Below are 17,056 nucleotides of genomic sequence, written 5' to 3' on the forward strand. Positions count from 1 at the left end.
CCTCCATGCGGACTTACGCATCCTCGTCTCGGCCAATCCGGCGGCTGGCGGAGGAGAGCTGCATGGTGAGGAGGAGGAGGAGGGGCAGGACCAGCAGCCTCCGGGGCTGGCAGCCCGCTGCTCTTCTCACAGCTGGGAGGGGAGAAGGGGAGTGATGGAGAGAAGAGGAGGAGGGAAGGTGGGGTGTGGGGAGGGAGTATGGAGAGGGAGGAGGTAATCCAATGAGACACAGAGAGGAGAGGCAGCGTGAGGGCAACGCCTCACAGCACCGGGAATCTCTCTCTATCTCCATCTTGCTCACCCCCCACCCCGCCTTTCCTCTGTGTCTGAAGCGTAAAAAACCAAAGGACTCTCATCTCCCATTCAGTCTTCTCTGTACGCTGAGGAGTGCCCTCATATTGAAAACACCTTTTTTCCCACCAAATGCTTCAATTTCACCTTTATTTTTACCGATTTTTACTTCTTTACCTGCTGCCAAAGGATGATTTGATGACCAAAAGTGACATTTTTTTCTGTTGACCTGCCGGGAGCCTGTATCTTTTACACGAGTCATCTTTGTTCTAGAGCTCACAGTTGCTGACTGTACACTGGCAGTGGGGAAATAGGTTAGTGTGCCTATCTGGTGCTGGGCAGGAGAGCTGATTGAACGTTCAGTCTGCCAGAGGAGGTAAAGAGGAGGGAGATGCCTTCCTGGTGGTAGCCTTCTGTAGCTCTGCGACTATTCGGGGAGAAGGTGACTAGAATGCTCCCGCTGAACTCCAACCTCTAGCGGAAGTATCAGCGACGGGATTTCAGGGGAGACAAAGGAAGGGAAAAAAAGCAACTGAGGCAACAGACAGACATTTGTTTTCAGTTTCTGGAGTCACTGAACAGGGTTGACCTGTGTGCACCTGCTGTCCGCGGACACCATGGATATCAACCTTCAGTCTCACCGATTTTACTTCCCTCAGATATACTGTGCTGAACCGGGGGCACAGCCACAGCTCACTGAGTTCAAAGTCAGGTAGGCATCCAATGCATGGTGGTGGGGGCGGTGTTTAGGGTGGCATCCATCAGTAGATCAGATCCATCACTCACTGGTAAACGATGGAGTCATCCGAGGCTGATACCTCTAATTGCTTTTTCCATGCAAATTTTACTTACAGCATCATGATTGCATCTTTCACCAGACCCCCAGCTGCTGCTGCTGCTGCTGCTGCTGCATATGAAACGCTTTCTGTGTATGATGAGTGCTGCTGTGAGTGGCTCATTGCCCTTGCAGGGGGATGGGGCTGCATGCTAATGTGTTTGCTAGCTGTGCAGAAAAGTGTCAGGCTCCTTGGAGAAGCAGAGGGCATTGACAGCCTATGAAGGAGATTGCCAAGTTTGGACAGTGCCACAGTTGTGCTGCATTTGCCATCCAGGAATCTATCGCCTTCTTATCGGGCGCCTCTGTGGCTTCTTTTGTTCTCTTCCTTTGCGCTGCTCTCTTTTTCTTTTTTGCTACTCTCTCCTCTCCAATCGCAGCTGAAAGTGCTCAGGGTGGCTTGTTGCACATCCACAGTCGACGCCTGCCGTCGCGCTCACAGACGCATGCTCAGACGTGCAACAGCTTTCCTCCTCTTTGTCTTGTTGAGATGTAATTGTGCTCGGACGGAGCTATTGCACTCGGGCGTGCAAGATCTGAGACCTGATGCTTTGTGACATACATGAAAAGAAATAGAAAATAATCTTCAAGCTCTCCTTATGATCTTTGCCTCTCTCATCCATCATCAATCTTTGCATGCACAGCTTGAGATGTCGTTATAATCTCGTGTGTGATACATTTGACAATTCCTCTGCTAACAGCTCTGATCAGTGCAGCTTTATGGGACTCAGAGCCAGAGTTTTGCCCCACTAAGCAGCTTTGACCTTGGCCTGGTCCAGGCTGGTGGACCAGCAGCTTTATTGGGCTGGAGCGTGTCACTGTCACAGCCTGGCCGTGCTCCCTGATGGCGCCACGGGAGTCTGAGGTCATTCGCAGCTCGGTAGCATCAGCGCGAGGAGGGAGAGGACAGAAAAGTGCAAAGTGAGAGCATCTGTTTCTGAAAGACAGAAAAGGAATAGCTCTGCTTCATCCACTTTACTCGAGCTGTCGTTGGGCATGATGTCATTATTAGATTTTCGACTCTAACATATTGGCTCACATTTCATATCTGCTGCATTTAGCCAGGTTAGTGTTTGTAGTTTTATTGTTATTATTAATGTTATTTTCACAGTGGTTTAAGCCCAGTAGACAGTTAAAGAGATTTCATCGACAGCGTTCCCACCCCTGTGAAATGTCCACATCAGCAAACCCCAGGAAATGTCAGTAAATATCAGCGTTTTTATGCAAACTGTAGCCTTAATGAAAAAAAAAGTAGTCTCACTCATTTCTGGCTGTGCCTCACATCTCTATTACACGAGGGACACACGCACACACACACACACACACACACACACACACACACACACACAAACCCTGTGTGCATTTGCAGAGATTAACGAGGTTTAAAAGTGTAATGTGTTTTCACAAAACCAATTCAAGCCCATAAGCAATATTAATGTTTCACAAATCAGATTTTATGCAATGAATACTCGCTTAGAAAAGCTGAGCGTGGATTTGATGCACATTCATACTAAGACACTGCCGTATCTGTTCCTGTGTACACTAATCACTTTCACTCATTTTCTGGTAGTCTCCATGTTGAACCCCGCAAACAATAAAATCAGTAATGGGCAGCTTTACAAAGCAGCATCTCTAACTATATTCCTAAAAGGGTGGGCTTAAGCGATAATGAAACCAAGAGGAGCAGAGAGAAAAGAGAGGGAGAGAAAATATTAGACCAGTGGGGGGTGGAAGGGGGAGCACTGGTAAGCAGAAGGAAGAGAGAGTGGAAGCGTGAGGCAGATGGATGGAGGTGAAATTAGAGGAGAAAGGAGAAACCAGTGTGAAGGAGTAAATATGTGGCTGTTTGAACATAGACTTTGATGTGGCATACACCCTGAAAGAAAAACATGTGCAATGGATGCTGGGATATTAGCACCAGCTTCATAGTGGCCAAGCTGGGTAACTAGAGTATAGCCAGATAACCATGACAACCAATGCTGGCCAACGCATGAGAGCATAGATACGTATACAGTGCATGTATACATAGCAATGCACACAGGCTATGCATACGAAGAGCAAGAGAGCTTCTGTTTCAGTGCCTCCTGCAACTACAAAAAACCCTTCTTATTTATTGTGCAGACCCAGTGCACTGATATTTATTAAAGAATAATAAATCATAGTTTCAGTTTTGGATCGCCCACTTAGTATAGTCAATATGCCAAGTCTGTATATTTTAAGCAACGTCCACATATAAATTGTTTGTCTGTCTTCCACTGCAACCAGTTCTGACTCTCAGCTGACCCCAGGCCTGGCCAGAAGCTCCTTCTTGTCTTTTTATAATGTAATGTTTCTAATGTTAGTGTTGATGCACTTTAGCAATCATTTTCAATGTGAGGAAGACAAAAACCAACAAAAGTCATTAAAATCATTAAAAGCTATTTGGCTAGGTTTAGAAGGAAAATCAAGGTTTGAGTAAAATATATATTAAATACACATTAAAGGATAAACTTGGATGACTTTTCCCCCAGTTTAAAACTTCTGATAAAACTGTGATTTTTCCTGTTTTGGCCTCGCTCTTGATAGAAATGGGCCTTGATGGCCAACTCTCCCCTTCAGCTCTCTCTCTTCGTTCACCTTGAAAGCCTCAGACTTAAATCCAAGAGCTGCTGTAATGTAAGTTATTGCTTGAGGATTAAGTCATGGGATGAGGGAAGAGGCTTTGTGTTTTTCAGGATTCTCCGAGGAGACTAAATGTCTGCGTTGTTCCGCACCGTGGCCTGACAGATTAGTGATGGAGTCTACCACACATGCATGTCAAACATAAGAAAGCTCCAATGGAAATCTGTGAAATATTCTAGGTCAGTGACTCTGGTGACTGATGATCTTTGACACAAACATGTAGGATGCTACGGCTTGTTCACAGGATTGAGTCGCCCAATTACAGACACTTGCGAGTATGTTTTATGCAGACTGTTAGGATTTTCCATGGAGAGCACTTAACCTAATGGCCTTTAGCTAATGCTCAACTATAAAAGGGATCATATGTAAACATGTCTGTGCTGACTGTAGTCCTTGTGTGTCGGGGGGTGGGTGGGTGCACAGTAGGCAGTTAAATGGCATCATGGGTGAGAAGGAGCACACCCTCTGGGCACAGCTACAGCTTTCTTTTTTTCCTTTGAGGGATGGGAAGGTACATATTTTAGACGTTGCCAGTCTTTATGCTCCAGCTATGCTCTCACCTTCAACCTCCTCCCTGTTGGGAATTTTTTTTCCCTACGTCAAATGGAGACGCATGCATTTTTTAAAGCTGCTCCCACTTCTCGCTCTATTTCCTGTCTTCCGTATCTCTCTGCCTCCTCGATTTATCTTTTTTGTTTCCATCTTAATTCCTGATTCTCTTCTGTGATCCTCCTCTTTTCTCTTCCCTTCATTTATTCTTCATATTCTTGCCTTTGTCCTCTTCTTCCTCCTCTCAGCATGAGGTCCATCCATTTGAGCCCCTGGGTTGATCTGCAGCTTGACTGACCTCCCTAAATGCATGCACGCGCTTACCAATGGCAGACAACCAAGTTTTGTTCCTCCAATATGTTTACAGCAGTGCACAGCTTCACTTGGATAGAGACAAGGGCAGCCTCGGGCTCTTTGCTGAGTATTAAAGATTCCAGCAAATGCTCATTAGAGTAAAATCAAGGTTCCCACGAACAACTAGCTAGACAGGAAAGTCTGGCTTCTTGCTGCAGCCTTTAAATCCACACCTGCAATAAAGATGAAATGCTTTTTAAATCTGGGCTTTAGCATTTGGGAAATATGCTTATTTGCTTAATTGAAAATTGATAGCACTCTTGCACGAATAAAGAATAAATAGATCCACAGCCAGCACTCTGCATAGCATGAGAAATGTCATATCTTTAGCTTTACAGGTACTGACATGTCATAGCTATAAAGTTCTCCATACAAGCAAATATGTTTCCCTAAAGTGTCCCTGCAGGTCTCACATTTCATCTTAATGTATCTAATCTCAAATCCCATAGTTTGTTTCGGGCTGCCATCCACTCATTGGGGATCTGTTGACTGTGTGCTGTCTCTGTCAGTGCTGTTATGTCAGAGGATTATCGAAAGGTTGTTCAATCCCCGGCTTGGACAGTCTCAGTCGTTGTGTCCTTGGGCAAGACACTTCACCTGTTGCCTACTGGTGGTGGTCAGAGGGCCCGGTGGCGCCAGTGTCCGGCAGCCTCGCCTCTGTCAGTGTGCCCCAGGGTGGCTGTGGCTACAATGTAGCTGCCATCACCAGTGTGTGAATGTGTGCGTGAATGGGTGGATGATTGAATGTGTAAAGTGCTTTGGGGGCCTTAGTAAAGCGCTATACAAATACAGGCCATTTACCATTGTGCCTTGCAGAGACATAAAGGACCATCCGAAGTCTTAAATCCTCTGTCGCTGAGATTATTTTTCAACTTTCTTCTGTCACTATAATGTAATCCAAGCAGGGTCAGACGGAGACAATCCTCAGTTTAATTCCGTTGTTCCACCTGGTGTCTCGTCTCTCTGATGGGAAGATAAGTCAGAAGTGTGCAGGATGGTGTAAAGGCAGCGGTTTTGCTGACTGGAAGTCCTTACAGCTACAGACGGGAATGAAAACCACTGTTAATATCAAGGCAAGAGTTTCTCATCCGCTATGCTGAAAAATGCATGCAGGTGTTGGCCAAACATGAAAGTTGAGAGCACCTAATCTTAAATTAAACCTCCTGCCCTGCCCAGCATGATTTCCCACTGCCTTTTCAGAGACTCAGCATTAGCTCTCAGGGGTAAGGAAACTCTTAAATGCTTTATGCAATCATGCGGCACAGCCGTAAAAGAAACCTTGTGCTCTCTTCGCAGGCTTTCAGCTGGTATTAAACCATAAATTCAGACCTCTTTCTTGGCACCACATCGTCGTGTTATTCCTTTCGGCTGTCCCAGCTGACCTCTGCGGACTGCCGGAGGCGTTCAAGGCATTATTTGGTGTTGGGAAAGCGAACAACAAAACCTTCACAGCAATGAATCATGAACACTAGGCACATCACGTAGTTGGATGTAGTTATAGTTTATAGGTCTGCATTTACCGTCTTTTAGAGACAGAGATTAGAACTCACACAATATTTCACAGCGGCACATACACAAACTTCCACTTACTCAAATGGATGCACCCTCAGATGCACAGTTGCAGCACTGAGAGACAGTCATTTGATGAGACGGGGCATTGTGCGCGCTGTAATTACAGAGTACGCTGTCTGTGGGCTTATGTTGCTGTTTTTTTAATTCATCTCTCACTGCTCATTCATCTTTTCTTCCCAGCCATATTTTTTAGGCCAAGCGAAGATTCCACTCCAGTTGTCATGCCAACAGATTAGCGTGCTCTTGCGTGGTCTCAGCAGTAGACTCTAGGAGTGCATGCGTGTGCACGTGATCTTCTGAGTGTGTGTGTGTGTGTTTGTATGCATCTTCTCTGTGGGGTTGCCGGCTCTGACATGCATTCAGATACACACGAGCTGAATATAATCAACTGTGTGTTCACACAGTCGTACACACAGTGTTTGAATAAAAAGCTTTTCATTATCTAGTCTATCACACATCATGTAGTTATTTAAACTCATTTTCCTGAGCATACCAGCATCGCCTCTTGTCTTGGAAAAATGGAACGGTTAATATTTGGGCTAAAAGCACAGACTATATAGACACAAAACACCACAATGTTACCTTGTGGTTTGTGGACCTCTATTAAATATTGTGCCTGTTGCCATCTTAAATTTTTTTTATGTTTTTTTGCACGGCACAGTTTTTAAAAGTACTACTCTATCTGCTGATACTAATTAGCTTGGCGAGCATTGTAAATTCATAACAAATATCTGTTAATTAATGCAAAGTAAAATACAAATAAAATGAGGAGCAAATATGTTCTGTTAGTACAGTTAAGCACACAGCAACGCACATTTGTAAGCCTGGACTAACTCTATAAAACGGATCACTAATTTGAATTAGCTGAGCTGAAGTCCTAGCTTGCTAGGCTATGCCATGTTAGCTTTCAGGCTTTTCTGTGGAATCAGCTCCCAGTTTGGATTTGGGACACAGACACCCTCTTACTTTTAAGACTAGTCTTAAAACTTTCCTTTTTGAAGAAGCATAGTTGTGGTTGGCTCAGGTGACCCTGAAACCTCCCTTAGTTATGTCTTTGAAGGTTCTCAGTCATCCAGGTCATTGTAGTCTAAGAAGCTTGGAAAGAAAAGCGTCTGGACTTGGACACTGGACACCTTGGCTCGTGTGATTAGGTAGAGGATTAGGGGCTCCATTGTCCCTCTTGGGGGGACACTCCCATAGGGCTTAAATCTGGGACTCCCCACCATTTGACCTTAGAACTGAAGAAGCTTCTCTCATGAGAGGTGAAATGTCTTCAAGCAACTTAAAGAAGTCCAGACGCTTTTCTTTCCAAGCTCCTTAGGCCTGGTTCTGCTGGAGGTTTCTTCCTGTTATAAGGGAATTTTTTCTTCCCACTTTTGCCAAACGCTTACTCATAGGGAGTTGTTTGATTGTTGGGGTTTTTCTTGGTGTTATTGTAGGGTCTCTGCCTTACAATATAAAGCGCCTTGAGGTGACTGGCGTTGTAATTTGGTGGTATATAAATAATATTTAATTGAATTATTCTACCATTCATGATAATACTAATGATCAATGATATAACAATGCCACATATTTACATTCCCTATCACAGACAACAATGATAGTAGCCCAGACATGTCTGAGGGCAAGAGCAACATGTCACCTTCTTTAAAAAAGGGATTTACTAACATGCTACTTCAATAGTATGGAAGTGGTCTGGCTACAAGTAGTCAGACCTTTAAAAGTACTTACAAGAAAACTGTTCCCACTAAACGTGGAAACAACAAACTGGTTTCACCATTTGAGACAAAAACACACTATTGAGACAACCTGGATATGCAGGCACATGAGGAGGAGCAGCTGGTTATATGTGACCCAAAAGTTAAAAAAGAAACAAACAATGATTATAGCATCACTGGAGAAAACAGTGGATGGAAATTAGTTATGCAGTTATGTTTTATGGCCAGAAATATGATGAAAACACACAAGTGGAAAAGGAGGTCTTTAAGCAAGTGGTTAAAAAGCTCTTGCCAAGATACAACATCCCAGGGAGACCTTATTTGTTAAGCAGTTATGTTATACTTGAACTTTTTTGTCCTTAGGTTTGTCTTGTGCTTTGTTACTACTGTTGCAATATGATGCTGCTGGCACTTTGTGGCAGTAGATTCACACTTTGAATTAGGTAGCCTGTCATCAGTGACAACAGCTCATTAGAAAAGAAGGATGGAAAATACCCTTTGTTTTGTTTGTACTATCGGTGACTGCTGTCTGCAAACTACAGTAAAATATTTTCTCTATATAGTCAGAAATATTATTGCAAGTTTGCTTAAAATATCATGAGGCTATATAATCCACCTTTATACCACAGTGCATCGATACGCACCTCACCCAAAACATAAGGAAAAGGTTTAAAGTTTATTACAATCAAAACAATATCCAGATCAAGACTTTCTGGGTACCAAACTACAAACTTTTTAAAATCTGATGTGATTTTGGGCATTTTAAACATGGATATAATTTTTGGAACCAGTCGCAAGTGGCCACATGTCACAGTTACCTGCAGAAATCGGGCCAGAAAGAGAGATAATTTTAAACTCTGTCTCCTCAGAGATGAACTTTAAAATCCGCTGCTCTATTTTGGTTCTAATATGCCGTGTCATATCCAACAATAACAGCTATTACTGAGTCACATACAGCAGTTTTTTCTTGAAACCCAGCTTAATAGCCAGTCTGTTTGTAAAGAGTCATAAGATGTTAACCATGACATTTACAAAGCCTGAATTTCACACATGAAATTTGTAACCCATGTCAGTCAGGGGTTATTTTTAGGCTTTTCCTTTGCAAGTTGAGCACTTTGGTTTGTTTTATTGCTGTTTGTATTAGAGCGGCAGGCTGTTTGACAGTCTGCTGTCTGCTCAGGCCCATGTTTCTCTCTTCTGAGTCTTCACTTTTCGGCCAGCCCCCACCACCACAGCACCACCAAAACCTCAAATACGCAGGCAAGCGAGCTGCTTATGTAAGCGGCCTGCATACCGGGCTGAGAGTTTACTTTTCTGTAGCCCATTTTTCACAGATATATACAAAAGCACGCTTCAATGGATAAACATGAAGTGATTTATACCATGGGGCGGTAGACACACTCACATGCACACACACATGCTCACAGAAAACAAGAGAGGTGTTCTTTTAGAATTTAAAAAGAGCCAGAATAAAATTTAATTCGCTGATACCTTGAAGCTGAAGGACGTGTATCACAGACATCTTCACCATTTCATTTCCTGACGTCATATCAAGTGTGCACAGGCATAAATAACAATTAATTTTTATTTCAGATCTGTTTTCAAACCTGCCAAACATGATACGACTAATCCTTCAACACACGATCACATAAACGTAACTTTACTAATCATATAATGGGTTTTTATTTAAAAAAAAAAAACTATGGCAAGCTAACTCTGTCTTACTGATTTCTTTCACAGTACTATGCAAAAGTCTTGAGCCGCCTCTCATTTCTTGAAATTTTGCTTACTTTTGTCATTTTTGAGAATTGGTCTTAATAGAGTAAAGAAGGCATGTCAGACCTAAAAAACTATCTACATTTCATGAACACTATCTGTCCTGTTCCTTTAGAAATAGGGGGAAAAAATAATCTAAAACAGGACCTGAGAGATCCATTTGTGATTCACTGAAGCTTTATCAGAAATGATATCACACCTCCTCTATTCACCCTGCTCACTCTCCCCCACCCCCAACAACAGCATCCAATACACACTCAACACAAGGCTCCAGCCTGTCTCTCTCAACCACCCAGGTTAGGAGGGAACTGAGGAGGATTAATGGCAAGAAGGCAGCGGGCCCAGATGGCATCAGCTCGAGGGTCGTCAGGTCCTGCGCGGACCAACTGTGTGGGGTGATGGAGCACCTCTTCAACCTGAGCCTGAGGTTGGGAAGAGTCCCACAGCTCTGGAAAACCTCCTGTGTTGTACCAGTGCCAAAGACTTCACGCCCCAAGGACCTCAACAGCTACAGGCCGGTGGCTCTGACATCCCACCTGATGAAGACCCTGGAGCGGTTGGTCCTGGCTCAGCTTCGGCGCCTAACAAGCTCATCACTGGACCCACTTCAGTTTGCCTACCAGCCTGGCATTGGCGCGGATGATGCCGTCATTCACCTCCTACATCATTCCCTCGCTCACCTGGAGACCGCTGGAAGCACTGTGAGAATCATGTTCTTTGATTTCTCCAGTGCCTTCAACACTATTCTTCCCTCGGTTCTGAAGGACAAGCTGGAGAACTCTGGAGTGGACCATCACCTCACTACCTGGATTTTGGACTACCTCACCGACCGACCACAGTATGTGAGGACTCAGGGCTGTGTGTCGGACAGGGTCGTCTGCAGTACGGGGGCCCCACAGGGAACGGTTCTGGCTCCGTTCCTCTTCACCATCTACACTGCAGACTTCTCCCACAATTCCACCCAGTGCTTCCTGCAGAAGTTCTCTGATGACTCTGCAATAGTCGGCCTCATCACTGATGGGGACGACAAGGAGTACAGAGGACTGACTCAAGACTTTGTGGACTGGTGCCAGCTGATCTACCTCCAGATCAACGCCAGTAAAACCAAGGAGCTGGTGGTAGACTTCCGCAGGCACAAGCATTCTCCACTGCAACCACTGAACATCCAGGGTATGGACATTGAGGCTGTGGACAGCTACAGGTACCTTGGTGTTCATCTGAACAACAGACTGGACTGGACTCATAACTCAGACGCCCTCTACAGGAAAGGGCAGAGCAGGCTGTACCTGCTGCGGAGACTCAGGTCGTTTGGGGTGGAGGGCCCACTCCTGAAGACCTTCTATGACTCTGTGGTGGCTTCTGCTATCTTTTATGGTGTGGTCTGCTGGGGCGGCAGCATCTCTGCTGGGGACAGGAAGAGACTGAACAGGGTGATCCGAAGGGCCAGCTCTGTTCTAGGATGCCCTCTGGACCCAGTGGAGGTGGTGAGTGACAGGAGAACGGCGGCTAAGCTGTCATCCCTGATGGACAACATCTCCCACCCCATGCAGCAGACTGTGACAGCACTGAGCAGCTCCTTCAGTGGGAGACTGCGGCACCCACGGTGTGGGACGGAGAGATTTCGCAGGTCTTTCCTCCCCACTGCTGTCAGACTCCACAACAAAGACTTTAACTGAACAAACACACACATCCACACATGTGCAATAACACTAAGTGCAATAATCTTTTCTGGCATCGTTGTATTTTTACTCAGTTGTATATAGCATTCGTATTCTATTTTTATCTTATTGTATATTTTTATTCTATTTTATTCTACTGTATACAGTATATTATTTTATTCTATTCTGTACAGCTGTGTACTGTATTTATTCTTATTGTATTCTAATTTTTGCGTCATAACTTTTGCACTGTCCACTTCCTGCTGTGACAAAACAAATTTCCCACGTGTGGGACTAATAAAGGTTATCTTATCTTATCTTATCTTATCTTATCTTATCTTATCTTATCTTATCTTATCTTATCTTATCTTATCTTATCTTATCTTATCTTATCTTATCTTATCTTAATAGATGGAAGTGAAATGGGTAGAAAAGGTAATTCAAAACTGAATTGTATTGACCCGGTGCGAGATCACCTTGACAGAGAACTGAACAAAAGGCAGCGAGAGTTTTGCACTGTACTCTATATTAGTTGGCTTATTAGCTGATTGCTATCAGAAAAACAGCCAAAGAAAATGGAATCATTTTGTTATTGTAACTTTAATATAATCTAAATGACATTTCATTTTTTTTCTAGTTCAGCATTTTAGAATATGGCTTACTCCCATTAAAATGTTGCCCATGAGTGTTGAGGTCCTTTAGCAGATTTGTTTTCAAACACAGAGAATAATGCATGTCAAAGCTTTTTGATTAAAAGAAAAAAGTTTTAGGAGAAGCGCAGACATGTTCTGGCATCCAGTACAGCAGACTCTAGCTTCACTAAAACTGCAGAAGCAACTGGGAGAAACTCCTCGAGCCACTGATTGTGCATATTCGCCGTGTAAATGGGTGCTTGCCGAGACGCTGGGATAGATGCAGAACACTTAACCAAAGTGGCTCCTCATTGTGCCAACTGGCCCCAGTGGTTGGATTGCAGTAGAACACAGTTTATCCTATTTTCTATGAAAGCTGAGCTTTAGTTCAGGCTCGCTTTGCTCTGACACGCTTATAAATCTTTAAGCTGTCAGCTGTTCTTCTCTCTGCCTTATGCAGCTTTGATGTTTCATGCAGCGGACGCTCACATGTGCAGAAATACACGCGCATACTTGTTTGCACTCTACAAGAACTTCCATTGTGCACCATTTTTGGCCACTTCGCAGGCAGAGGATTCTGCATCATTCTCCTGTCTAGGAGAACAGAGAGCATTTTGTAAAGGAGTTAGACAAAAAAAAAAAAGACAAACAATTTGTGGTGCCGATTGTTCTGCCAGCTAACTCTCGGGATTTGGCTGTTCCCCCTAAGCAGCTGCCTGCGGGACAAAAAGACACTTTCTGAAAGCTGCCTTTCTCCTCTTCTACTTAACCAGAAATAGAAAGAAAACAAAAACTTTAGTACCATAATTTATCCAGTAATCGAGTATAATAAATCTTAAAAACCAGTAAGGCAGTGGGAGAAATGGGGAAGAGTCACCAGAGCAGCAGACAGTAATATTAGCCAGGAATGTTGGAGGGATTTAAACCTTAGTCTGGAAATAATGGAGCTGCTTTCCTGGCTGTGTTTTCCTCAAGGTTGCTTCTGCAGCATGTTCTGGGGCTACGTGAACACAACTGCTGTTTTTGGATATAAGGAGCAGCACAGCAAATTGGAGAAGCAATATTTGCTTTTAAACGCCTAAGATTGTGTGTTTGAGCCAATTTCTACACCATGATGTACCGTAACCCTCACCTCACCTGAACACACAGATACACACTGATATTTGATACTAAAGTCATCCTCTGTGATGACTAAGCACAGTCAATTACAGTATGTGTATGTACCTTTTTACTGCACTTAAAAAAGATTGCATCAATAGTGTATGGTGTGCAGTGTTTTGAGTGGCCTGTTTACTGGAAAACAGCACTGAGTCTGTGTCAGTGGTGGCGTGTTATCAGGATGTTTATTATGCGTGTATTAACCTCTTGGTCCGCTTCAGCAGCATCACTGGACAAGCTAATCCATCAAATCAGTTTAGAACTTCTTGATCCCCGAATGACAGTCACTGCTGCCGGACAGCACATTTCCATTCATGGACTATAGTGTCATCCAGTTTGTTTGATTGTGTTCTGTAGCTATCGTTTTGCAAGGAAAAGAGTGCAGAAAATCCTCAGCGAGCAAGAGGAGTGAAAAGAATTTACAGTTTTGATGGGATTAACTGCTGTTACGTGCAGAAGACATAGAGAGAGCGCATTCATCAAAAGTTTGAATGCACAGAAGAAAATTAGACAAATTTGTTATTACATTTTTTTTTTGTATCATACATAGACACTCAAAAAACTTAAAATATCTTCCACGTAATGTCAGATATTTTACTTATATATAGTTTGTTTGAAGCTGAAGAAATACTTTATTTTATTACAATATATCATAATTAAGTAGCATTTTCCCTTGTTTGCCTCCATTTATCTCCTTATATCATCCTGGTATTCCTATTTATCCATATTATATATTCTGTATTTATATATGTGTGTATATATGGTATATTTATGCTTTTATCCTTACTCTCATTCCCCTTTATTGTATCTGTAACATGCAACTTCTGTCGGTGCTGTGCTACTGGAAACTGGATTTCTCAGAGGAACTCACCCGAGGGATTAATAAAGCTTAATCTAATCTAATTTATCTCCTTATAATATGTATATGAAGCTACGTTTAAATTAGAAGTTTATGGGTGAATATGCCAATAATTAAAAGTCAGTCAATAATTTTTCCAACATTGAGATCTCTAATGCAGTTTACAAAACAGCTGTTCTGTTTTGTTCAGTTAGTGTGCGATTTCTCATTTCTCACATACAATGCAAAGTTAAAATTTCGATTTTGCTAGACGAGTGAGCACAACTTTAATCATACTAGGGCATGCAGTACTTGGAGATTGTGGCACAACCAAAATGCAATAAACTTGTGATCTTTGAATGCTGGCTTGGAAGACAGTGACCAGGTCTGCAATGACTCGGAGTCGTTAAAAGCGAGGTTTGAAGAGGGATATTGTGGGTTTGGGGAGCTCTAAGTTCTTGTCTAGCAGAGCAGTGTGGGGAAATGACTTACTTGGAAAAAAGTCAAACTACACTTTTTGTTGTAGATTTTTCTGTTGTGTACAGTCAGCTGACTTGTGCTTCTGCTGCTGCTGCTGTTTCTGAGGTTTCCTCTCTTTGTGAATTCACCAAACTACATTCTACAACACGTACCCCAACATGAGCCATCTTCTCCAAGCAGGTCCTGTTACTCTGGAAGTTATACTTCCATCATTAAACTCTCTGTTGCAGAATTCTCTCATCTCATCTCTCATCGTTGCATCCAAGAGTTTACATTTCAAGTTCATCAGATTCCACTGGCAGTCCTAAACTTGGAAAAGAAACTCTCATCTTCCTCTCCTGTCCTCTCTTTCTTACATCTTCCTGATCACATATTATCATTTATTCTTCCCTGGGAAAGCTAGCACAAAAACAGTTGTGTCACATTTGTCCAGCCATTTGAAAGGCTGAATTTCAAATTAACTGTCACTTGTAAAAAGAAAAAAAAGTTTCTGTTTATGCTTCCTCTTCATCTCCAAGGCTAGATAGATAATCAAGTACTGCGAACACAGATGTATTGACATCTGGATCATGCACACTTCTCAGTGATGAGACAGAAAACAGGATGTGTGCAGGTGGGCTCATTTAGTAGCTGAAACATCAGAGCCATTGAATTAGTTAGTTTATTACTCTAGTGTGAATGAGTCATCACGTTAAAGATTAGTTTTCACTTTTTGTCAGATTTGATCACTATCAACTCAAATTTGCCCAAAGTATGACATGATTATTGCTTTCACAGTAAACATCAAACATTACTTTAACTGTTTGTTCATCAGTCCTCTGTGCAAAGGCCTATGACCTGAATGAGGAAGTGAATCTAATCATCTTTGCACAATATGAAAGGAACTTAAAAGTTGCAGGGCTGCGGCCAGTGTTTGAGCCACTTTGAAAATGTAACTTCACTGCAGTCTTCATACAGCCATAGAGGGGTTTAGATAGGAATCTGTACTGTGCGCACACACAAATTTGCATACAGCTACAGCTATTTTAGGCAGATTCTTCTTTGTTGTTAGCGCACCGCTGCCTTGAGCAGCAAGGCCCCAGAAAGTGGAGCAGCACAATAGCTTTGATGTTGTGATGTCTGCAGGGTGTTGTACTGTAAGAGCTGCAGCCAGTATACTGAGAGAGACAGGGACACATATATGTATGTGTGTGTATATATATGTATATATATATGTGTGTGTATGTGTATAAGACTTTCCAACAGCACAGATTACTGCTGAAGACAAAACCTGAACTGACACACTGCAAATGCTCAGAGCTAAACGTGTCGACGGCAGTTCACACAGGGAGAGTGGCACAAAAGTTAAAGACAGAGTGGACTGACAGTAATACTGCAGATATACTATATTGTTAGCACCAGCTATAAGAGATGTTGTTTCCCTTCTTGGGTTGCTGACTCATAGCATGGAAAATTCATTCCAGTGGTAAAAAAGGTCTGATGAAATCCTGAATGCATATTTTATTCATCTCAGAAAGAAAAACCAGCTCGCACAGCAGTGATTCAATCTCTGCTCTTATGCAAAATGCCATAACCGAGCAGTTCTTGTGCTAAATTTAAATTCCACCTCCCTCTGGTTTGCCAATTTATCAGCAAAAGAGAGGATCAAAGTGCTAATTATGTTTCATGCCTCATCTTTATTTATTTATTTTTAATGTGTATCGCATCTAAAATACTTCCCTCTCCTCTGCATATGTGTTTTTTTTTTAAATACCTGTGTTTCCTCTTGTCTGACAGCTTTGCTGTTCTGCTGTTCATGACAGATCAGACGAGTCACGCCAGAAGAGTAAATCTTGCGCGAGCACACAGGAAGCTTGGCACTTGGAACGTAACGCTTTGACTTTGCAGGTTAGGGTGCACAAATGTGACGGAGCCAGGTGCCAGTTAATTGAAGGATCACTGCAAAACGCTTATGAACAGCAATCACTGGCTCACACGCTGAGCAGATCTTCAAGAAACAGATAAATCTGTGTGGGAGAGAGGCGAGGTAAGAAAAGCCAAAGACCAAAGTGAAAGACTTTGAGTTGGACAAGCATCTTATTAACCCTTAGCTGACCTGAGACCCAGAGGAAAAGCGCCTAATGGGCACATTCTCTGTGCTTTTAAGAGAAGAAAATAAATAGGAGGCATACACGGGTGTTTCTGGGGCATAATTAGTCTTCACTCCTGCAAACATTTAGCAGCATGAATGAATAATTCATGTGTTTATCATTACACACTCATTAATCTGACCTTAGACACTCAAGATGACTTATTAACTCAATCCCAAAAAAGCATGCGCAAAAGCTAACTTTATAGTTTCTGTGATGCAATTTTATGTTAAAGTCATTTAGACTATCAGGGTTACATCATTCAGCTTTCTGCTGTGCGTAAAGATCGGGACTCTTTCTGCTGCATGCCTCGTTTTGAGTTCAGCATCAGAGGATTCTGGGAGAAAAGATGCAGCAATAATGCACCAGAGCCGGTCGCTGTCAGTGTTTATGTTGCATCCTGTC

The 17,056-nt window shown here is 42.9% G+C and overlaps 1 protein-coding gene across 2 annotated transcripts in view; it reads left to right on the forward strand.

Moving 5' to 3' along the window:
• Positions 1 to 908: 908 nt before the first annotated feature.
• evlb (Enah/Vasp-like b) overlaps positions 909 to 17,056 on the forward strand; it is a 42,229-nt gene continuing 26,081 nt past the window's right edge. For both annotated transcript variants that reach the window (XM_085372841.1, XM_085372842.1), the window contains exon 1: positions 909 to 1,003. In XM_085372841.1, the coding sequence (XP_085228967.1) occupies positions 909 to 1,003 (95 nt within the window). The remainder of the gene's footprint in view (positions 1,004 to 17,056) is intronic.

This window comes from Diplotaxodon limnothrissa, linkage group LG15 (assembly GCF_057381915.1).
Source record: "Diplotaxodon limnothrissa isolate DT_005_m linkage group LG15, D_limnothrissa_male_GT1.1, whole genome shotgun sequence".
NCBI classification, from domain to species: domain Eukaryota; kingdom Metazoa; phylum Chordata; class Actinopteri; order Cichliformes; family Cichlidae; genus Diplotaxodon; species Diplotaxodon limnothrissa.